The 25,156-nt window shown below is 35.6% G+C and overlaps 4 protein-coding genes across 4 annotated transcripts; 2 read left to right on the forward strand and 2 right to left on the reverse strand.

Annotated features, from left to right (window-relative positions):
- Nucleotides 1–291: 291 nt before the first annotated feature.
- Nucleotides 292–2,316, forward strand: LOC128199388 (uncharacterized). Its single transcript, XM_052888709.1, has 2 exons — nt 292–466; nt 1,531–2,316. Exons 1-2 carry the CDS (start codon nt 292–294, stop codon nt 2,172–2,174), a joined length of 819 nt encoding a protein of 272 aa, XP_052744669.1. The 3' UTR covers nt 2,175–2,316.
- LOC112050768 (uncharacterized) lies at nt 472–4,546 on the reverse strand. Its single transcript, XM_024089111.2, has 2 exons — nt 2,343–4,546; nt 472–1,491 (listed from the first exon to the last, which is right to left on the reverse strand). The coding sequence occupies exons 1-2, from the start codon at nt 2,615–2,617 to the stop codon at nt 606–608; spliced, it is 1,161 nt and encodes a 386-aa protein (XP_023944879.1). The 5' UTR covers nt 2,618–4,546; the 3' UTR covers nt 472–605.
- A 391-nt stretch (nt 4,547–4,937) lies between these two features.
- LOC112050767 (telomere length and silencing protein 1 homolog) lies at nt 4,938–7,457 on the reverse strand. The gene is made up of 2 exons (XM_024089110.2): nt 6,965–7,457; nt 4,938–5,598 (listed from the first exon to the last, which is right to left on the reverse strand). Exons 1-2 carry the CDS (start codon nt 7,374–7,376, stop codon nt 5,108–5,110), a joined length of 903 nt encoding a protein of 300 aa, XP_023944878.1. The 5' UTR covers nt 7,377–7,457; the 3' UTR covers nt 4,938–5,107.
- An 837-nt stretch (nt 7,458–8,294) lies between these two features.
- On the forward strand, nt 8,295–24,509 carry LOC112050770 (uncharacterized). Its single transcript, XM_024089114.2, has 7 exons — nt 8,295–8,750; nt 10,397–10,655; nt 11,391–11,718; nt 13,185–13,359; nt 14,576–14,684; nt 20,483–20,737; nt 22,192–24,509. Exons 1-7 carry the CDS (start codon nt 8,503–8,505, stop codon nt 22,441–22,443), a joined length of 1,626 nt encoding a protein of 541 aa, XP_023944882.1. The 5' UTR covers nt 8,295–8,502; the 3' UTR covers nt 22,444–24,509.
- The last annotated feature ends 647 nt before the right edge of the window (nt 24,510–25,156 follow it).

Consider the following 25,156-nt stretch of genomic DNA (forward strand, 5'->3'; position numbering starts at 1 on the left):
AGTACGCCCTTCCATATATTTCAAATGGCGTGTTCACAGTTTGCTAGTTTTGCGCTCACTGTACGCAGTTTGCAGCGTTACGCGCGCCGACTATCTTAGTGAGCGGCCGACTCCCACCAAAACCGGTTCCAGTCGGCGGCGGCGATTGGTTGTTCGCCGGGCGTAGTGACTCAGTTTGCCGCAAACTGATTATTCGGATAGTTGGAAAAAAGCTATCATCGTGTTAGGACGTGTTTTTTTGCATCGCACCTAACTAATCTCAACGCACACACACATCACTGAAAATCCAAGATGTCCTTTGATACGGAAAGGTTCATTAGTGAAATACAGAATAGACCATGCATATGGAACATGTCGAGTGAAGAATACAGCAACAGAGTATTAAAGCAGAGCAATTGGAATGAAGTCGCTGAAATTATATACGATGATTGGCAAAACTTAGAAGAAAACACTAAACAAAAAAGAAGTAAGTTCCATTCTAATGAATTTATTATTTATTCAACAATATACTTGTATCACTCACTACATAAAACAAAGTATCATAATTTACATAGTATTTACGGCTTTACACACTCCGTTACACTATTTCTTCCTGTAGCTACAACTTACAAATATTTCTCTTGCCAGGATAGCTTTCCTTCGTTAAGAAAATAGTTTTTAAAGTTTTCTCTTGTTGTTTTTCCAGAATTTGATACAGTAATAATTTGGCTCCTTGAACTTGTAAGAGTTGTTGAGGTACGTCGCGAAATATGTGCATATTGTGCTTGTTCTCTTGCTATGACAAAATTATGTAAAATACAAACGGCTTTTACGATAGCGATGGTTGTATTCACATTAGTAGCGATCGGTGTATGCAGAACTCTCCATTTGCTTGTTAGGATGCCGAATGCACATTCCACGCATCTCCTAGCTCGACTATGACGATAATTGTAAATTCGCTCTTCCTTATTTAAACTTTTATTAGGAAAAGGCCTCAAGATATGCTTTTGTAATCCAAATGCCTCATCTCCAAGAAACACGAAAGGTTGGGGCAATCCATTTGAATTAGGCAATTTAGTTGAGTTAGGAATCTTCAGAGACCCACACGCCAATTTTTTGCCAAAACCACTTTCTTTAAATATATTACTGTCAGCATTTCGTCCGCAAGCACCTACATCAATAGCTATAAAAGAACAGTTTGCATCTGCTACGGCTAACAGAACAATTGAGAAGAACTTCTTATAATTAAAATAGTTAGACCCACTTTTTGGTGGTTTTCTAATACGGATATGCTTGCCATCGATAGATCCTATACAATTAGGATAGTTGGTTTTTTTATAATATCGTTTTGCTATTTCTAGCCACAATTCTTCAGAAGGTTCCGGCATTTCCTGTGGCTGTAAAATATCCCATATAATGCATGCAGTTTCACTTATTATTTTCGATACCGTCGATTTTCCAACAAGAAACTCTTGTGCAATTTTTCTGTAACTTAGTCCACTTGACAAGAATCTGGAAAGAATATTGAACTACCGATTATTTCTGTTTCAGTAAAAGACCTACAAAAAAAATGGAAGGGTTTGCGCGACTATCACACCAGAGAAAAAAATAAGGATTCCTCAGTCAAAAGCGGAAGTGGCGCAACAAAAAAACGCAAGACACCATACTTGGACATGTTACAGTTTTTAAATGTTTCTAGAGCTAGCAACCAGACATCTGGCAATATTAGCGCCGAGACGTCTAGCGACAGTAGCGCTATTTTAGATGAAAATGATCACTGTGTTTCAAGAAGACCAAAAAAGATGACTGTGTTTCAAGAAGCCCTAATTAACTCGATGGAAAAAAAAAGAGAAAACGATCCAGATATGAACTTTCTACTAAATATTTTACCGGAAATGAAGACAATGTCCCCAACACAGAATTTTGAATTTCGGTTCGAAGTGATGAAAATTATTAAAAATATAAAATATAGTGTACATAATAATTATGACGGTGGTATGATGCTAACTGGATGGACGAATGCCTACCAGTACCCACATCAGTATGGCTATGCGAGTGGAAGCAGCAGTACACCAAATGTGCAAAACTACCCTCGAAACAGTCCATCACATAGCTCTACAGGTTCTTCAGCGGAAATAGAAGACATAGAAGCAATATTGCGAGGCGATTCAAACCACACTGAAGATGAGGAATGACAGGTTACCAACTTAATGTTACCATATATGTTCTTAATTCAATTTAAATAATACAGTAACTTTGAAAAGTGATTGTTAAATTAAAAACTATAAATGCGAAAGTGACTTTGTATTACAATAAAAATAACATATTTTTTTAAAATCCTAAAGCGTTAATTATTTACTTACCTCAAAGTTATAGTAAGCCGTTCTTCGGGACATAATGTATCTCTTGTGATATTATTTTTAGCTATGTACTGGGTTATAGATTTAAGCAATTCATCAAATGTATGAGAAGTCATATTGAAATAGTCGTAAAATTTTTCTGGATGTTTCCTTAGTTCTGGATAAAGAGTGTGAAATTGTCCAATGCTCAACCTTTTCTTGTATAATGGGTGAACCCAGTGCTTCCTTTTATCCTCTTTCAGCGCTTCTAAGATACCAATTACTTCAAAAATATCCATCGTGACCAACACAACCACTCCCTTCGTACAACAAAAGTAAAGTGATAATTAAGTCGGTCGGCTAAATAAGCGGCTAACTCTCTCAAGTTTGCTTGCGACGCACGAAAATTGATTTGAGTCTGCAGCTAACTCAAATTTCAGTTCGCTGCAAATTTGCGGCTCACTCAGTCGGCCGCTGACAGTTTGCTTACTGGGGACACAGCCAAAATGAACAAAATAAGGCAAACCTAATTTTAATTTTTAATGCTTAATCATTGCTTTGGTATAAAGCAAAGATTATCCAAAAAAATGCGACATCATACTCTGCAAAAATTGTTCAACATGATTTCATATACGACTTTACCTTTAATTAAAGCTCTTTTAATAGGGTATTTAATCAAATTCCTTAAAGTCACTTTCAACTCGTCATATTCTTATTTTAGATTATATTTGGAAGTGTTTTGAGGACCCTACACAAAAATTAAGCTCTCTTTAATCTTGCAAGAGCTCTAAAAATATGCTTATTTTGTTTCCCAAAATGAACAGGATAATCAACATGATTTCTACAATGCATTAAGACACAATCATTATCTATGACACTAAAGAAAAAAAAGAAAAGAAAGCTGAAGAGTATTAGGTTTTATAAGCGTAGCTGAAACTCAAATCACTAAAAATAATTGTTTAATTTCTAAACATTGCAACAATCAAAGCTTTTGATAATCACACAGAACCCTGCAAAGTGTTTGACGTCATTTCATTTACAAGTTTATTTTAATTAAACCCCGTCTGACAGGCGAATCAAAAGAGGTTTAGTCAAAAGCTTTTTTGACACACAACTCTCCATGACAAGTGAATTAGGTACTTTTAAGTACACCACAAAAATCATTTCAAAATCCTGCACAAAAAAAAACCTACTTTTAAAAATATGCCTTTTATTAAAAAACTGTTAAAGAAAACACTATGGTGAAGACGTTAAAAACTAACTGACAAGAAATTATCAATTCAAAGCTTCTAACAGCAAGAAATATCTTGCCTTAGAAGATTATTTTAGCCAAAATTAAGCTATTGCTGCTTGCAAGAGCTCAATTTTATTTTAACATTACCACAATGAAAGCTTTTGGTAATCACCCTGAACCCTGCAAAATGTCTGATGTAAATTCATTAACAAGTTTGTCATTTATTTAAACCTCGTTTGACAGGTGAATCAAAAGAGGTTTAATTAAATGTTTTTTTTTACTCACACTGACAATTGAAATACACCAAGAAGAACCAATTCAAATACCCGCCTTCTGTTTAAAAAAAGCCTGTTATGGAAAACAATGGTGAGGACAATGAAAGTAACCAACCAATATTCTTTAGCAATTTAAAGCAAGAAATATCTTTCCTTGGTTTATTTTAGCCAAAAATTTTTTGTTTTTTTTAAAAAAAGAATATTTGCCATATCTTTTATAATATGACCAATATTCCCCTTCCCCTCCTACTAGTCGACAAAAAGTGTGCTAGGAGTGGGTACGACAATAAAGCAACGGGGTAAGGATAGAACCACCCCTCGGTGTTGAGTCCAACTGCTCTTACCGTAGAGCTATTGAGGCTTAATTAGCAGCCAGTCAGCAATCAATTAAAATATTGCCTACTAACACTTCCAACTAAAATCCAAAATAAGAGTAGGTTCAGGACCACAAGAGCAGTACGTTATCACACCAGTGATGGGACAGATTATTCAAAGCACGTTTAGCTTTTTGACCCAGACCACAGAATAACACTTTTTTTAAATAGTCTTAAATAGTTCACTATTGTTCTACTAGACTAAAAAAAATTTCATATTTTATTGAGACATGATTACATGAAAATTTTAGATTTTAAAAGTTTTTGACAATACGAGCCAAAACAACTGTCGGCCATGACAGAATATATTTCAACTTTTTCATGATATCACATAATAAATCTCATATAAATGGGAGCTTTGCCAAAAATATTACTTAACAATTAGTTTGACGTTTAGTACATGAAGGATGTTACTGACGTCACAAAATGGACGACAGCGTTCTTGACATTTGGAAAATTGAAAAAAATATGTGATAATTAAATTAAGTTTAAATAGAAATCCTTAACTTTTATTAATTGATATTAAATATTGATATATTTAGGACCCTTATCCCATGTACTACACTAAATTAATATTGTTTTTATTAAATTTGATATGAGTCAACTACCCTATTGATCAAATGAAAAATGGTCCAAAAATTCCAACAAGTGGGTTTTTGCCAATCACAAATTTTCTATAAGATATACTTATACATATAGCATGGTATTTTTTTTTAAATAATAATTCAATGCCAGATAACCATCTTAATACATATAATAAATTAAACAACTATCTTATCACTACTTTTTATACTAACTAAAAAAAAAAATAATACCAAAATGTAATCACAATTCAAAATTAAATTATTATACTTATTAAATTAGCTATTAAAATACCAGAATTTAGAAGACAGTTCAACAAAACTATTAGTACCGCCTAAACTGTTTCCTAAACTTTTCATAGTGATAGTCGTCCGTAGCTCGTTCACCTTTAGCTTTTTTGACAATTTTATTTACACTATCATCAATTACGTTGGCTTCAGTCTTCGCTACTTCTGGTTTTTCAACTTTTCTTTTTTTGGAATTAACAGTGTCTAAATTGAATCTATTATGTTGTACAAAGTTTACCGCCATATTAGTTGGCACAAACTGTGAAGGTCCATCCTTCTTATTATGCCTCTCCCATAATAACTTCATTTTTGCCTCCTCTGTAGCCTCAATGTTCTTAATTTTAGCGTCTATGCCAAGATCCACCTCCGGTATCCCACTGAGCATTTGATTTGAAAGCATCTCCTCAGATCTGTGGGTAGAAGACACTCGCAAGTGTTCAGGCAGTGAAAGTAAAGCAGCTTCCTCAGGCGGAAAATATTTGAGTGTGTCACTGTCATCACAATCCTTTTTGTTCAAGTCATGTCCCTCTGTAAACAAAAATATTATAAAGAAAAGCTGAAGAGTTTGTTTGTTTGAACGCGCTTATCTCAGAAACTACTGTTCCGATTTGAAAAATACTTTGACTTTTTGATAGCCCATTTATCGAGGAAGGTTATAGGCTATATATTATCCCCACATTCCTACGGGAACAAGAAACACATAGGTGAAACCGCGCTGCGTTAGCTAGTTATATTATATAATTGTCATTTTTATTTCACAAATTCCATACATCAAAAAAAAATTGACAACTAAAAACTACTACACAGATTTATAATTTCTTTTTTATAGATTAAGGTTAGCCTGGAGCAAACTTTTGACTTGTTTTGAAAAAATCAGATATAAGGAAAATAAAATTTCCAAAAAAATATGCTTCCATAAGGAGGAAGTTGTATATGTGTCCATTAATATTTGTAAATAACTAGACTGCTCGGAACGCAACTGTGTCTTAGCCGTTCCAAATGCAATATTCAAAAATTAATAGATTCTCGAGTCAGTACAAAACAATGCGTAGCATCAGTAATTTTCTATATTATTCAAGAAAATGGTGTCTTATGTTTTTAAATATTTTACTGCAGTGTTGAAAACTGACATCATAAAACAATATAGGTATCTTATTTTTATTTAAATTAGTATTGTAGATGAGGATAAGGCTGCTGGGAAGTATTTTAATACCTTTACATCAATACTAATATCATAAAGAGAAATTTTTTTTTATCTTAAAGAGGAATTTGATTGTTTGTATGTTTTGAATAGGCTCTGGATCTACGATTGAACGGATTTGAAAAATTCCTATGCTGTTGGGATGCTTCACTATCCCCGAGTAGTATGCTATACTTTGTCCCTTTATTCCTTCAGGAACGGGAATAACGCAGGTGAATCCGCGCATCGTCTGCTAGTCTTCAATATTAGAACAAATAATGACGGCCGCGTGGCGCAGTGGGTAGTGACCCTGCTTTCTGCATCCACGGCCGTGGGTTCGATTCCCACAACTGGAAAATATTTGTGTGATGAGCGTGGGTGTTGTCCAGTCTCTGTGTGTAATTGTAATTTATACGTAATATAAGTATTTATATGTAGTATATTAATATTATAATATCAACTATCTTAGCACCCATAACACAAGCTACTCTGAATGCTTACTTTGGGGCTAGATAGTGATGTGTATTGTTTATGTATATTTATTTATTTAATATTTATGCAGGAAGCGTCACACATGTACGTACATCGATGGGAAGCGTCATGGGATTTTTTATCGAAATACATATAAAAATACTAGTTTAGGAGGCCAGGTACATAAATTTTGGGTTGTTGAACAGGAAAAGCAGGTTATACAACAATTATATTTTAAATTACCTTTCCGTTTTGATAACTGTTCTTCTATGTATTTCATCATTTCTTCATCTTCATCGCGTTTGTTCGTCTCGGCAGAAAATTGCGTGCCAATGCCAGTGTCGTACGCGTCGTCCACTTGTTTCACTTTCCCACTTTTCAATGCCTGCATATTCACCATGCCCCCAGATTTAACATTAAATGGGTCCTTACATGCGCCTTCTTCTACTAAAGAAGTCTTTTGACCAGTGGCTAATGCAACCACGCTAATACCGTTCGGCCTTTCTCGAAGTTTCTGGATCTCCTTGGCTTCTTCCAATCTAGCCAAAATGATTTCCTCGTCCTCTGATTCTTCATCTTCAATTTTAACTCTTTGGCGAAGATTTTTCTTCTTTTTGGGCTTAAATTTTATCTCATTTTCACTATCGTTATCCATTTTTTCTTATTTTCTAAAACTCCGCTAACCGAGTCCGACCGTCCACGTTGCAAATGCAGTTGCACCACAGATCACTATAGACCACTATAGACTAGAAAAGTTGCACGATGGCATTTTGTTTTGGCTTGGCCACAGATTAATACGGCATTTCCGCATAGTGCATTTGCCATTTGATTTGACATGTAATGTAACCATAACCAATAACCATAGAGTACATACAACCCTCAGACTACTTAGATAAAGACCTGCCTCGCAAGACATCATTTTTCGTCAACGTATATGATCAACGATCTTATGCGATTATAAACACTGTCTCTAATGAAATATTTTGAATTAAACTAGCGGCATTATTTTCATCGATGTTTAGGTGAGATTGTGTATACAAATATTTACAAATTTTTTTTTCACAAGAGGCCCCTGTAGCCCAAATCAAAGGTAAAGATTTCTCACACAAGAAACAAAATTCCTCGCTAAAAATAAATATGACAGTGAATTAACAACCTGTGTAGAATGTTTCCACCTATTGGGCGCACGCTTAACCAGGGAAAAAAAGAGATTGTGGATTACCTACATTAATTTTTGCTTCCACACGTTAGTGGCCCCTGTAGTCCGGAGGCCCCGTATATTTACGATACGGCTGATACGATTACGGCGGTAGCTACACCTCTGAGTTCAAATTACTATGTAGAAATTAGTTGAAATTATTGTACGCCTACTGTCTGTATGTACCTATTTCCGCAATCTCATTGGTATAGTCATTAGCTGCCATCATGATGCCACCTAACAATTTATTTGAACGCAATTACAGGTTTATTTACTAATTAATCAATATCGATTTCATTGTATTTTTATGCGTTAAAAATACTAAAGTAGTCCGAACTAGGTATTAACTTTAGGTCTTTTGGTCTGAGTAATTGTTTTCTATTTGCTGTCGGCTGTCGCCTGTCACCTGTCACAAGTATCTATTGATCTGTGTCTCATGTCTGTGGTCACAGTAATCAGTAGGGTATTTAAATTCAAAAATTGTAATGTTTTATTATCAGTTTTATGATAATTAATGAAGTTTAAACTCGTGTGCTTTTAATTCTAATACCAGAAAGATCCAGTGATAAGTTTTTAATTCAAAATGTCAGGTGTTTTACTTTTACAATCATCGCCGCCCAAACTAGAAGATGTTCAAAAGAAAATATTCAATAAAGGCGCACTTGAATTTCTAGCGAATTTGCATAGAAAGTTTGATTTAAACATAGAACAACTCTATAAAAACAGAGTTCAAAGGGCGGTAGATATGAAATCTTGTACCCTAGATTTTAAATTATCTTCGGAAAGATTGGATAAATCTTGGAAAATAGCACCTTTGCCTACTAGGCTTCAGTATGTATTCTAATAAACATTGGTGATTTGCTAAGCCACAAGCATTTTACATACTCTACCTACTTCCATCATTTTCATCTGCACATTGTAAGTATGTTATATTCTATGTCATATAATAAACCCTACGTTCATTGGTCACAAGTCCAGGACTCTACTTGGAGATTTTCTCTCTGCCACACGATAGACCCAGCACCCGCACGGTGAATCCATGGAATGCTAAGATATTTGTCTCTATTGACTATCATATCATGAAACCATTCATTCTGCATGTGCACTGTTTGTTTTTCATGCTTCTACCTGTTTGTATGTGTTGGCCAAATCTATATAAATAAATTTGAAATTTCAACTACTTTCTGATAGATAGATATGTATATCCTGGGTGTGATAGCCCAGTGGATATGACTGCCTCTGATTCCAGATGGCGTAGGTTCGAATCTTTTCAGTCTTTTCAGTTGTGTGCATTTTAAGAAATTAAAAATATCACGTGCCTCAAATGGTGAAGGAAAACATTGTGAGGAAATCTGCATACCAGAGAATTTTCTCAATTCACTGCATGTGGGAAGTCTGCCAATCCGCATTGGGCCAGGGTGGTGGACTATTGGCCTCTCATTCTGAGAAGAGACTCAAGCTCAGCAGTGAGCCGAATATGGGTTTATAATGATCCTTCCTGAAGTAATGCTCATATACTGTGGTAACAGTAATTATAAGTAATTGAGATTAAATATACAACAAGTAATAATAAGTAATTGAGATTAAATATACAACAAGAGTCATCAGGTGTGATTGTAGCCAAGCACTAGCTTATGGAATCAAAAAGGGACTCCTAAAGTAAACAAAATAGATCTCAATGAATTTGTAATGATTTGTTTTGGTTAACATTCAGGTGCTACATGTTTGAAGACATTAATTTATTTTAAATATAAAATTAATTTATAATTTATTTTAAATATCTATAACTCAGTTTATTTAAATATTTAAATAAAATATATTTTTTTGAAATATGAATTTAAATAAAGTGATTAGATTGATTTCATAATTCCATAATATAAAAATTAATGTATGAAATGTGTTGCTAAGTGAAATCTCGAGAACAGCTGAACCAATTTGGTTAATTCTTTTTTTTAGATTAGTCTTTTTTTTATTCTTTACAAGTTTAGACAATCTCGCCTGATGATCGATGATGCAATCAAAGGTGGAAGTGGGCTAACTTGTAAGGAGGAAGATAAAAAATCCACACCCCTTTTGATTTCTACTTCACATCATTACTGGAATGCTAAATGGCTTGGCAGTATGTCTTTGTCTGTAGGGTGATAACTTGCAACAAACCTGGATCAATTAAGAAAACCTTAATAGGCTCAGATGGGGATCAAACCCAGGACCTCTGTCTTGTTAATCCATTGTGCATACCACTGCGTTACAAAGGTTGTCTAAAGGTGAACTATGTGCCCCGCCCATTGCCACTTCAAATTAGCCTTGAGCTATGTCAGTGACTTTGGTTCTTCTGTGCATCTCCTCATTTCTGATTTTATCACACAGATAAAATGCATACAACTTATATTTGTTACATAACCAATGTTAATGCATACAACCTATACTTATTACATAACCAATGTTTTATACTTTTGGCATACCTTCTTTATTTCTAGGAATCGTCACTTGGACTTGGGTGACGTCTCAGCATCCAACACACCACACTTTGTGGATGCTCTCAATGCTGATGTGCAAGGGATCCAGGTCGATTTTGATGATGGCCACTGCCCAACATGGCGGAATCAGCTCATCGCCTTCAACAATATCCAGTTAGCTGTGAACGGCAAGTTGCCCGGAGCGCCAATTAGTATAACAACCAGCCCAGTTCTGATGCTGAGACCTAGAGCATGGAATATGATAGATCATGACATTTTGGTTTGTATTCTAATTAATATCTAATTGTAGTGACATGCATAAGGTATTTAACTTGGCAAATAAGCATTTTACGTATTTATATTGTACAAAACAGAATATCTCTTCTTCAATACAGGACTGAGTTCAGTCCAGTTCAGGTCCATTATTAACATTTGATGGTGGTTGCTAAGGAATTCAGCTGCATTAAAGCAGCTTGGTGGACTTAAGCACCATATCGGCTCTTCTTTACCTCTGTATAGAAGAGCTGTTAAGGTTTAATGAGGAGGTCTGTCTTTGTTATAATAGGGTAGTCTGTTGACTCATGACAAATTTAAACATCATTTATTTTTATAGCACATGGTATAAGGGTCCAAAATAATATAAGTTTTTTTATTAAGTTAAAATTTAATCTAATAAATTAGCATCATTTAAATTTTTCCAAACACCAAAAATGGTGTCGTCTATTTTGTGACGTCACAGTGTCACTAGAGCAATAAACCTCAAACTAAGGCATATCCAATTATTTGCTTCTCTCAGTCTTGTTATTATATGATTTAGTGTTTTTTTTTTATTTTTCACAAGTTAGCCTTTAGCTACAATCTTATTTGATGGTAAGTGATGATGCAATCTAAGATGAAAGCGGGCTAACTTTTAGCTGGTTTGCGTGCCATCATGAAGCAAATAAAATCAAAGTCAAAATATAATATTCACCATCATGGCTCATAGCCATGTTGATTCACACTAAACAAATTTCAGATTGACGGCAAAGAAGCAATTGGACCATTGGTAGATTTTGGACTCCTAATGTATCATAATGGAAAAAAGTTGTACGAAGCAAACAGCGGCCCATACTTCTACCTTTCAAAGTTAGAAGGCGCTTCAGAAGCGCTTCTCTGGAACGAGATATTTGTATGGAGTCAGGATATGCTCGGGTTACCGCAGGGCACTATAAAGGCATGTGTTTTGATAGAGAACGTAATATCCACTTTTGAGCTGGAAGAAATTTTGTTTGCCCTCAAAGACCATTGCATGGGATTGAACTGTGGCATTTGGGATTATTGTGCATCTATTATTGCGAAATTTGGTATGTATATTATTATTTTTTTCTTATGAATTAATCCTACTTAGTATTATAAACGCGAGAGGATTATTATTGTATGGATGTTTGGATGTTTGTTACTCTTTAACAATGCTACTACTGAAGCGATTTGGTTAAAATTTGGAATGGAAATGGATTTTATTCTGGATTAATACATAGGCTACTTTTTATCCCGAGAAAACCCATGGTTTCCCGAGATTTGGGAAAACTGATTTTGATGATATGAATGTTTGTTACTCTTTCACGCCTCGACTACTTAATCGAATTAGCTGAAATTTGGTATTGAGATATATTATAGCATGGATTAACACATAGGCTACTTTTTATCCCGGAAAAATCCATGGTTCCCGAGGGATTTGTGAAAAACTAAATTCCACGCGAACGAAGTCGCGGGCGTCCGCTAGTTTATTTTTATTTTATTTACTTGCCAACGCCACGCTGTTTCGCCCGCGTTGTTTTTCCATTTTTAGTGTGACTTAGCATAGTGACTGTAAACGCCACAGTATGGGCAATTTTGTTCACGTATTTAGATTTACTGACACATTTACACTAAATTAATGGACCGATTTTAGTGAAAATTAAATTGGAACAAATTGGAAGTATACTCTTACAAATAAAAAAAGAATGTTCAAAATTGGTTAATAAATGACGAAGTTCAACAAACATAAAAAAAAATCATACGCGTCGAAGTCAGAACCTCCTCCTTTTTATCGCAGTTTTATTGCTAAAGCCTAGTTCTGACTACTAACCTACTCGACAAAATTTTTAGTCGAGACTATAAATTTTGTTGAGTTTTTAGTCGACACTAACCTACTTGACTAAAGTGTTCAGACACATTGCAGCTAAATTTTAAAATAAATTAAAAATTAAAATTTTGAATTTAAATATTAAAATGTATTAATAATTAAATTAAAAATGCTAAAGTAGTCCGAACAAGCCTTTAAGCGATTTCTCCCAGACATTCTTTGGTGGAAAGTATTGTGAATGGCTTGGTGTGTACAAATCACTTCACTAATTATAATTATCAGCCTATTTTAACACCCCCTACAGGGCCAGGCCTCCCTCCTTGTAGGGAAGGGGCTATAGAGCTTGTGATAGCTCAGTGGACATAACCTCTGCCTCCGATTCCTGAGGGTCTGAGTTTGAATCTGGTCCGAGGCATGCACCTCCAACTTTTCAGTTGTGTGCATTTTACACGTGTCTCAAACGGTGAAGGAAAACATCGTGAGGAAACCTGCATACCAGGGAATTTTCTTAATTCTCTGCGTGTGTGAAGTCTGCCAATCCGCATCGGGCCTGCGTGCATGGACTAGTGGCCTAACCCCTCTCATTCTGAGAGGAGACTCGAGCTCAGCAGTGAGCCGAATATGGGTTGATGATGATTATGATGATGATATAAAGCTTGGACCCACCAAGCTGCTCTAAATCCTAATCATCTTTTTGGGCTTTAGGTGACCGTAAAGAGTTCCTGTTACCCGATAGGAACAAATACGTTAATATGGAGAAGAAGTTCCTCAACAGCTACATGCAGCTAGTGGTGACCACTTGCCACGAGCGAGGCGCGCTGGCCACCGGCGGCATGGCGGCGGCTATGCTGAAGCCGGGCAGCGATGGCACCGATGACAAGTGAGTTTATTTGTTTTTTTTTTTTATTATTTACAAGTTAGCCCTTGACTACAATCTCTCCTGATGGTAAGTGATGATGCAGTCTAAGATGGAAGCGGGCTAACTTGTTAGGAGGAGGAAGAAAATCCACACCCCTGTCGGTTTCTACACGGCATCGTACCGGAACGCTAAATCGATTGGCGGTACGTCTTTGCCGATAGGGTGGTAACTAGCCACGGCCGAAGCCTCCCACCAGCCAGACCTGGACAAATTAAGAAAATCTCAATCTGCCCAGCCGGGGATCGAACCCAGGACCTCCGTCTTGTAAATCCACCGCGCATACCACTGCGCCACGGAGGCCGTCAAAATTATTTGATATACTTACTCTCTACTAGTTGACTCCGCGTGGTTCCCGTTACCGTAGGAATACAGGAATAATATAAAGCCTATAGCCTTCCTCGATAAATGGGCTATCTAACACTGAAAGAATTTTTCAAATCGGACCAGTAGTTCTTGAGATAATCGCGTTCAAACAAACAAACTCTTCAGCTTTATAATATTAGTATAGATTTCAAGTACCGATATTGCCTCAGACCAATTACATTTGGACCTGAATCATACTGAAATTCACCAACAAAATAGGATGACGGTTTGAATATATTGATTTTTATGAGACATTCGGGCAAATAAAGTCAATATTAACTAATATTTATCTATCCTTGCATTTTAAAATAAATAATCGTAGGTAAGACTGTCGATATCGACGAGATATTGCAACTGGCACACCGCACTTCACTAGTAAACTACTTCATGATATTTATCAATGAATAAGTTTGGCTAGGTCTTAATATAATGCGATTTATGGGACACAATTTAAGATCTATTTACAAAAGAGAGAACATATGTTACTTAGATATTTTTAATTAATTTCCCATAAAGAATATAACCATAGAGTTATCCATACTAATATTATAAAGATGAAGAGTTTGTTTGTTTGTTGATTGAACGCGCTAATCTCAGGAACTTCTGGTCCGATTTGAAAAATTCTTTCAGTGTTAGATAGCTCATTTATTGAGGAAGGCTATAGGCTATATAATATCCCCGGATTCCTACGGAAACGGGAACCACGCGTGTGAAACCGCGCGGGCTCAGCTAGTTGGAAATACTACCGAGCACCCTGTATAAGCTTTTACCTTTTAATTAATATATAACTGTATACCTTTTAATACATTCGTAGGTCGAAGGCAATAATAAGCAAAGTTTTGGAGGCTAAGTCGAAGGAAATAGACGCAGGAGTGGATGGATTTATGGTGTACGACTCGCGTATTGTCCCCCATGTTAACGAGGTGAGATTACAATCATCATCACCACCATCATCATCATAATCATCATCATCATCATCATCATCATCAACATCATCAACATCATCAACATCATCATCATCATCATCATCATCATCATCAACATCATCAACATCATCATCATCATCATCATCAACATCATCATCATCATCATCATCATCATCATAATCATCAACATCATCAACATCATCAACATCATCATCATCATCATCATCAACATCATCATCATCATCATCATCATCATCATCATCATCAACATCATCAACATCATCAACATCATCATCATCATCATCATCATCATCATCAACATCATCATCATCATCATCAACATCATCATCATCATCATCATCATCAACATCATCATCATCATCATCATCATCATCATCAACATCATCAACATCATCATCATCATCATGCTGGACATAGACCTCTTGCGGTGGCGTGCACTTCATACATGCATTAAAGTACTGCATACCCTAAGAGTTGTCTTATTAAGTACAGATTTTTCCAGTTTACTTAATTTTATTACTAATGCATAACCTGATCGACAACCTTATGCACGCCACTGCCCTCTTGCATGGATTTTCAAACACCGCGGTCTCGAACTGCCAGCATACAGCAGCATCCTGCAACCCGCTTGATGTCCTCGGTCACCATCATCATCATCATCATCATCATCATCATCATCATCATCATCATCATCATCATCATTTATATTGTGCAAAAACTAAATATATAGATATGTCACTAGGCTAAGTAGAATCAATACAAACTGAGGCTGACAAAAGTGGCTAATTGTCTTAATTTTATTTAGTCGCATTGTAGACAACGAAAGTTATATAAACAAGTAATACCTATATATTGTCTACAATTTCGATTTGTATGTTCACGAAGTGGGTATATACAAAAATATATAATGTAGCTAAATTCAGTGGAGTAGCTAAATTCGTATAACTTTTTGCGGTTATTTTGTAGACACGTAACATGAAAAATCTTTGAGTGAACCTACCAAATTTTTTTTTAAATTTACGAAAAGCGATTTTCCCAAAATATCACTGATAAAAAATACTGGTAAAATAAACACCATGAAATGTAAAATAATTAAAATGTCTAGACTAGAATTATTAAGTTATCTTGTATAATTAAATAATTAACTGCCTCATTGGTCCCGTGGTAAGCTGGTTCAGCTACGGTCAATGAGGTCCAGGGTTCGAATCCCGGGTCAGGCCAGCAAAAACAAATTGGGATTTTTCTTACAAGGAAAATCTTAATAGCAGCCTGGAGTTGGGAAGTTGGCGGTGTTAGTACACCCCCGTGCCTCGGAGAGCACGTAAAGCCGTCGGTCCTGCGCCTGATCTCTCACCGGTCGTGTCGGTCTGCCGTCCCATCGGATTTCGAGAGTGAGGGAAGAGAGAGTGCACCTGTGCTTGCGCATACACTTGTGCACTATAATATCTCCTGCGTACATGGTTAATCTCACCATGAGATTAGCCGCCGTGACCGAAAAAATCGGTCGGGAGCATATTATTATTATTATTATAATTAAATAACCTATATAAATAGCATAAGCTTAAACTCAAGCAAATAAATCTCACCATTCTTTCAATAACGGAAAGATATAACAAAAGCCTTGAAACACGTAAATTAATTATTTTTTTTGTTGTGCTGTGTAATTTCACGATGCGCCAAATGAATTTCATCTATTTACTTAGTTGCGTAAATAAAATGGAAGGTCAATCCTTCTTAAGGTCGTTTTTTTTAGCGAAAAGAAATTTTTAAAACAGGAACTTCATTATCTAATTGGTAGTTAGTAATTTTCTGTTGCCTTCATACTTTTTTAATCGAAATTAACTTCGAACATTTTCCTGTCATAGTCAGATCTTCCGCAATATTATAATAGTTTGTCAGTCAATGGTTAACATAGTTTAGTGCGGAATTGGCTGTTGGGAGGCTTTGGGCGTAGCTAGTTACCAGCCTACCGACAAAGACGTACCACCAAGTGATTTAGCGTTCCGGTACGATGTCGTGTTAGAAACTGAAAGGGGTGCGGATTTTCATCCTCCTCCTAACAAGTTAGCCCGCTTCCATCTTATATTGCATCATCATTTACCATAAGGTAAGATTGTAATCAAGGACTAACTTGTAAAAAAAAAATTGTTTGGAAAACTTGAAAAAATAAATAATTTTTATTAATTAATATCGATATATTTCGGACCCCTTTTCCATGTACTATTCGAAATTAATATTGTTTATATTAAATTTGATTGAGTCAACTACCCTATAATTACGGACTGAATAAAGTAACCGACTTGGTATTACATGGATCTCACAACTTTTTACGGTAGAACAACTGAGTTGCGAGAATGGGGATGATGACTAGGTTTGAATTTATTGATTTTTATGATACGTTCGGGTAAATAGGGTCAATCTATACTTCTATTCTATACTAATATTATAAAGAGGTAAAGTTTGTAAGTTTGTCACATTTTTTAAATGGGGTAATCTTCGGAACTACTGGTCCGATTTTAAAAATTCTTTCACCAGTAGAATGCTACATTATCGGGGAGTGCTATAGGCTATATTTTATATTGGTATCATATATATTAGCCGAGTTATCACAGTTTTTGTCATACAGGTCGGACCGAAAATCCTCTTAGGCAGACTTATTCGCATGCGCTGCCTTAACCATTGTGTAAAATTGAAATTAATGTATGGAGGCTTTATGTATCTTTAAAAGTTCTACAAAAAAGTCCGCGACACCATATACCTATCTTCTATACATTAGCAGATATAGTACCTTTTGTGTTTTAAAAATTATTAATTTTATATACTTAGGTTTGCGTCATTATTTATGCTACTTAACTTAAATCCTTATCAAAATAAATTATTTAATAATCACAAGGATGTTATGGAGATAAGATTTGCCCTTTATAATATGTTAATTAGTTAAATAGTTTCGGAGATAATACAAAATTTCTAAAAGGCGGAATGCCGCTTATGTTTAAGCGCCAACCGCCAAATTAAGTTGAACCTTCCTCTATAGGTTTCTACGTATTTTATAGGGATCAGCATTTTTGGTTACTAAACTCTATGTAGGCGTTTTATCCATTTACCAATAGATGGCGTTGAGCAAAAACACCATATTTTTGTACGGCGCTAGGGAGATTTATGCCGACTACATGATGAAGTCGAAATTGATGGTTCATACATTGGTGTTGGTGGTGAAAAATTTACTTAGATTTTGGCAAGTCGATGTTAATTGTTAATGATTATGTTCTACTTCTAGGCACGTACCACGTAGGTAGTTAAAGTTAGCTAGCTGCTAGGTACTGTTTGTCTGACTATGTCTATTTACGTATTTGCTTTTTAGATTTAGAAATAGAGATTAGAGACATACTTTAAGTTTTAATTTATAGTTTAGATACGTCGTACTTTCTTTGTTTAGGTTCAGGACCAGGTTCAGGTAATCAGGTTTAAACTTTAAATTCAAATAAATAATTTGTAATTTTATTTTATTCGTTTCGTTTCGACTTTCGACTTTCGTCATACGTATTTCGTGTAATTAGTTATTATTTCGTTTTATGGTATTATTTCGATTGTTGTGTATATAAATTAATTAAAACTTAGTAAGTGTAATTATAGTGTTTTGTGTTAACTTAATTTTGTAAAAGATATACATACGTAGTCTATACTAATCTATACTAATCTATACTAATATTATAAAGAGGTAAAGTTTGTAAGTTTGTCACATTTTTTAAATGAGGTAATCTTCGGAACTACTGGTCCGATTTTAAAAATTCTTTCACCAGTAGAATGCTACATTATCGGGGAGTGCTATAGGTTATATTTTATATTGGTATCATATATATTAGCCGAGTTATCACAGTTTTTGTCATACAGGTCGGACTGAAAATCCTCTTATACAGACTTATTCGCATGCGCTGCCTTAACTATTGTGTAAAATTGAAATTAATATATGGAGACTTTATGTATCTTTAAAAGTTCTACAAAAAAGTCCGCGACACCATATATCTATCTTCTATATATTAGCTGATATATAGAAGAAAAAAGGCCTTTTGTGTTTTAAAAATTATTAATTTTATATACTTAGGTTTACGTCATTATTTATACAACTAAACTTTAATCCTTATTAAAATAAATTATTTAATAATCACAAGGGTATTATGGAGATAAGATTTGCCCTTTACAGTATGTTAATTACTTAAATAGTTTCGGAGATAATACAAAATTTCTAAAAGACGCAGAAATTCCACTATATGACGCCCGGCGCTTTCATTTACGTAGTTCCCGTTCCCGTGTGAATATGGGGATCAAACATAGCCTTGGACACTCGCAAATAACGTAGCTTTCTATTGGTAAAACAATTTTCCAAATCGGTCCAGTAGATCCAGAGATTACCTCCTACAACCACACGAACTTTACCTCTTTATATTATTAGCATAGAAGTCTCTATTTCTCTTGGTCATACCACCACTCTCGAAGGACTGGACCGATTTTGCTAAGGGTAGGAGTAAGATAGAGAAGTTACAGGGTAGGTTAGGGTACGTGTAGGGAAGCGTAGGGGTAGTGTAGGGGTAGGGTAGGTTTAGGGCCGGGTTTAGGGTAGTGGTAGGGTCGGGGTAGAGGTAGGGTAGTGGTAGGGTAGAGGTACGGGTAGGATAGGGAAGTGGCAGGGTAGGGGTAGGATAGGCGTGAGATAGGGGTACGGGTGGGATAGGGGTAGGAAAGGGATAGGAAAGGGATACGGGGAGGGTACGGGTAGGATTGGGGTAGGGTATAGGTAAGGTAGGGGTAGGGTAGGGGTAGGGTCGGGGCAGTGGTAGGGTTGGGGTAGTGATAGGGTAGGGGTATGGTAGGGGTAGGGTAGGTTAGGTTAGGTTAGGGGGTAGTAGTAAAATTGACATCGAATTTTACGCAGACGAAGTCGCGGGCGTCCGCTAGTGTTAACTAATTTATACATAAAAAGCAAAGATTGACTAGATATTTGCAAAATAAATAAGATTATAAAATTTCAAAATTACTAAAAATATTTTATCGTAATTAGGTCAAAATTCATATAGTTTTAGCTTCCTTACATTAAATGTGACATTTTTTAATACATGAACTATGAACATAAACGCAGAAATAACAAGGATATTAGTAATTTTGTTTAAACGTACATACAAATCTAACGATCATCACATTACCTACGACGTCATAAGTTCGTACCATGTTGTATGGGGCGTTTTTCAGGGATCCGTGGCAGCGCCGCAAATTTGACCCTTTAAATCCCTGTAGCTCCAAAAGTAATGATCGCAGATACCCTGTTACTTTTACAAAATTGCTTTACAATTAGCATACTCTTAAATTATATATACAATTTAAAAAAATGTCATCATCCCTATTATGATACTAATGTGTTTCAATCCTAATGGTTTTACGAGTCAATTGATAACGCTTAGGTACTACCAATGATCAATGACTGATTGATAGCCTCAATAGCTCAACGGTAAGGGGGGATCACCAAGGGGTAATGGTTCGATCCTTCCCCTCCTAATACAGTATTTTCCGACTAGTTGAAGGAGAATGAGAATATTGGTCATGTTTACAAGATATGGCATTCTTTTTTTTTTAAATAAAGGTGGCTCTCGCAGCCTAACACTGTTCCTTATTTTTAGCCAATCCTAGAAGACGTTCAGAATCAACACATATTAGACTCAACATGTAATCTCTTAAATTATATACAATTTGAAAAAACTGTCATATGACTGTATCAATTGCAGCTTTGGAAGAAGACCAGCGGAACTCCAAACCAAATACACCGTAAATTCGACCTTAACATAACACCACAAGATCTATTATCCCTGCCCAGTGGCGGGGTGACTATGCAAGGGTTGAAACATAATGTGGCGGTATCGATATTATTCGTGTATCACTGGCTAGCGGGCATTGGACATTTCTTCTACAGCGGAAATGTAGAGGATTCAGCCACAGCTGAGATATCTAGGGCGCAGATATGGCAGTGGATTCGATTCTCGGTGAGTTTAAGTTTTTTCAAAACTAAAGTAATCTATTTCTATAAATTGTTAAGAGGTAAAGTTTGTAGCCTCATTATTTGTGAGTGTGATTGGCTGTTTTATCCCCTTCGTTATCAACCCATATTCGAGTCTCCTCTCAGAATGAGAGGGGTTAGGCCAATAGTCCACCACGCTGGCCTAATGCGGATTGGCAGACTTCACACACGCAGACAATCACAAAAATTCTCAGGTATGCAGGTTTCCTCACGATGTTTTTCCTTCATCGATTGAGACACGTGATATTTAAACTCTTAAAATGCACACTGAAAAGTTGGAGGTGCATGCCCCGGACCGGATTCGAATCCACAACCTCCGGAATCGGAGGCAGAGGTCATAATATTCTTTATCAAGACTAAATTAATTCTATAAATTTTTAAAAAGTAAAGTTTGTAGTTGGTAATATCTGTATCAACTGATCCGATTTTGAAAATTCTTTTATCTATGAAGAGAAACGTTATTTGTGAGTGTCATTGCGATATTATTTTATCCCCCTAGAGAAAGAATTTATTTTTACAATCGAAAATGAAAATATTGCCCTCTTTCGTCCCATCGTAACGAAGGAGGGAAAATGTCTTTCTCTCGTTGCGCGAAGACCTAGGCCTATATTGTTATCAAGAATTCTCAAAAGAAAGATAACCCCAACATTTCATAGCCTGACCCAGGACTTGAACCCTAGACCTCATAATCAGTAGCAAACACAAACTAACAACTATGTAGTTATCAACTGAACCATTAATTCAATCAATGTCTATCTATTGGCCTCTATGGTCATAGCACATATATCAACTGGGAAAAGTATCGCCACTCATAAATAATGTGGCTTTCTATTGGTAAAATTTCAAGTTCAGTAAATCCAGAGATTATCCCCTACAACCGCACACACTTTACCTCTTTATAATAGTGTAGATAAGCCCTTAAAATCTATACTAATATTATAAAGCTGATGAGTTTGTTTGTTTGGTTGAACGCGCTAATCACAGTAACTACTGGTCCGATTTGAAAAATTCTTTCAGTGTTAGATATCCCATTTATCGAGGAAGGCTATAGGCTATATAATATCCCCGTATTCCTACGGAAACGGGAACCACGCGGTAGAAACCGCACGGTGTCATCTAGTAGGCTGATAATTATGATACTAATGTGTTTCAATCCCAATGGTTTTACGAGTCAATTGATAACTCTTAGGTACTACCAATGATCAATGACTAATTGATAACCGCAATAGCTCAACGGTAAGAACTGTCGGACTCATCACCAAGGGGTAGTGGTTCAATCCCCGCCCACTCCTAATACAGTATTTTCCGACTAGTTGAAGGAGAATGAGAATATTGCCCATGTTTACAAGATATGGCATTATTTTTTTTTATTTTTTTAAAAGGTGGCATTCACAGCCTAACACTATTCCTTATTTTTAGCCAATACTAGAAGACGATCAGAACCAACACGTAACAGCGAAACTAGTGGAGAAAGCAGCAAATAATTTCACAAACCACGCTCACAAGAACCTTTGTCGCTCAAGCGCTGAGCGCAAGCGCCTCACAGCGGCCAAATACATGTGCCTCGAACTGTTCCTAGCTAGACATCCCCCGGAGTTTGTCACTACTTATCTGAACGATAACCACAAGTTCAGAACATTGCATAACAAAGCCCTTCTGAGTAATTTATAAACGGCGAAATATGAATCACTTGTCATTTCCTAAGTCTATTACTTGAGATGTATTTGCCTAAATCACTAAATAGTAGCAATACTAAAGGAAAGAACCCAAATACATGTGCCTCGAACTGTTCCTAGCTAGACAGTAGACATCCCCCAGAGTTTGTCACTACTTATCTGAACGATAACCACAAGTTCAGAACATTGCATAATAAAGCGCTTCTGAGCAATCTATAAACCAATACGACAGACATTCCAATGTAGACTTAAAATCTGTTTCTTAAGATGCATTTTCCAAAAAATCAGAACGCTTAAAGCGCTTCTGAGTTATCTATAATTATCGAAAGAAATGTTTGTCATTCCAATGTTGACTCTAAGTCTATTGCTTAAGATGCATTTTCCTGAATCACTAAATAGTAGCCATACTAAAGGAAATACGCCAAATACATGTGCCTCGAACTGTTCCTAGCTAGACATCCCCCAGAGTTTGTCACTACTTATCTGAACGATAACCACAAGTTCAGAACATTGCATAACAAAGCCCTTCTGAGCAATCTATAAACGTCGAAATATTAATCACTAAATAGTAGCAATACTAAAGGAAAGAACCCAAATACATGTGCCTCGAACTGTTCCTAGCTAGACAGTAGACATCCCCCAGAGTTTGTCACTACTTATCTGAACGATAACCTCAAGTTCAGAATATTGCATAACAAAGCCCTTCTGAGCAATCTATAAACGTCCAAATATGAATCACTTGTCATTCCAATGTTGACTCTAAGTCTATTACTTATGATGCATTTTCCTAAACGATAGCCACAAGCTCTCAACATTCCATGATAAGCGCTTCTGAGCAATCTATAAAGCAATTCAACAGTTGTTTCAGTGTATACTTAAAGTCTGTTACTTAAGATATATATTTCTATATCGTTAAATGGTAGCTACTAGATTAAAAATTGGAATCTGAGAACGAATGCAACAGCAGTCATTCCAATGTGTACTTAAACACGCATCATTCCAATGTCGACTCTAAAGACTAATACTTAAGATGCATTATCCTAAGATAGCCACAAGTCCAGAATCTTGCACAATAAAGCGCTTCAGAGCAATCTATAGACCTTAAATGCAACTTCTCTCGTCATTCTAATGTCGACTTTAAGTCTGTTATTTAAGATGCATTTTCCTTAATTCACAACGGTGCACAACCATGCTGTTCTATAAAATGCTAAAGATAATAAAGTGCTCATTTCAATATGGACTTTAAGTCTTTTACTTAAGATACATTTCATGTGACGTATTAAAAATACACTGTGCTTGAGTTTACTGACCTTTTGATACTGATATTATTGTACTGTATAGATAATAATTTATTTCACAAACAAGTCCTTATTCTTGTTGCCACGAAGTAAAGGAACTGGAGACGTATTTCGTCATAGAAAATACTAAAAAAATATGTAAATAACTGTAAATACTTACTATAACATAGTTAACTGGCAATCACAGACAGACACTTCTATTTTTTTAGTATTTATATATGACATAAATGTTTTTTAATCACTGACTTTTGCAAAGAAGCAATGAAGATGGTCTGACTATCACTGCTTTTGTTTGTTCTAATACAATAACTTAAATACGTAATACTTACTTTTTTGACCAATGAACGAAACCAAATTTAAATTTGTATAAGTTGGTATATTTTTTCTTATTTTAACTATTTATGAGGACTTTACAGATTTACTACTTACAAAATATGACAACTTTATCCCCGAATTAAAAATTATTACAATTAGGTATGCTTGTTATATCCAGTTATTGTTAATTTAACACGTTCGCTGCGTCACTGATTTTTCAGTACTTTACCAAAACAATACGAGGTTAATTGACCTCGTATCGTGCAATACGAGGTTTTTTGACCTCGCACTAAAACTAGTTGTGGTGTTTTACGAGGTTAATTGACCTCGTACCGTACAATACGAGGTTTTTTGACCTCGCACTAAAACTGTGGTGTGGTACGAGATTAATTGACCTCGTACCGCAGTGAACGTGTTAATAAAATAATTTATTGTTAGTCTATAATTTTTGTTGGGTTACGGAAATAAATGTTATAATATTAATCTGAATTGTTTTTATGTTAAGTTTTAAAATATATGCCAAATTGTTATGTATCTACTTATTACACTATGTTACATTGTATATGAATGTTAAATAAAAATCTTTTTAATTGTTAATGATGTTTTATTTATATGATATTTTGTACATTACCTGCCTTTCAAACTTGGCGTTTCAAAAGTAAGCCACTTGAAATAAATGAATTTTGAATTTCACAATGAAGGATAATCATCATCATCATCATCATCATCATCATCATCATCAACCCATATTCGGCTCACTGCTGAGCTCGAGTCTCCTCTCAGAATGAGAGGCCTTAGTCCACCAGCTGGCCCAATGCGGATTGGCAGACTTCACACACGCAGAGAATCAAGTAAATTCTCTGGTATGCAGGTTTCCTCACGATGTTTTCCTTTACCATTAGAAATACGTGATATCTAATTGCATGCCCCGGACCGGTTTCGAACCCACAGTCTCCAGGGCTATCACGGCTCTTTGTTATTATTACTAAAGCCAAATTCGATGTGGAATGTTTATCAACGAACAAATTAAAAACGAGGGAATAAACCTTATCGCTGACGCTAGTAAATTTACACTACACCTAATAATAATTATAA

This window comes from Bicyclus anynana, chromosome 23, assembly GCF_947172395.1.
Source record: "Bicyclus anynana chromosome 23, ilBicAnyn1.1, whole genome shotgun sequence".
In the NCBI taxonomy this organism is placed as follows: Eukaryota; Metazoa; Arthropoda; class Insecta; order Lepidoptera; family Nymphalidae; genus Bicyclus; species Bicyclus anynana.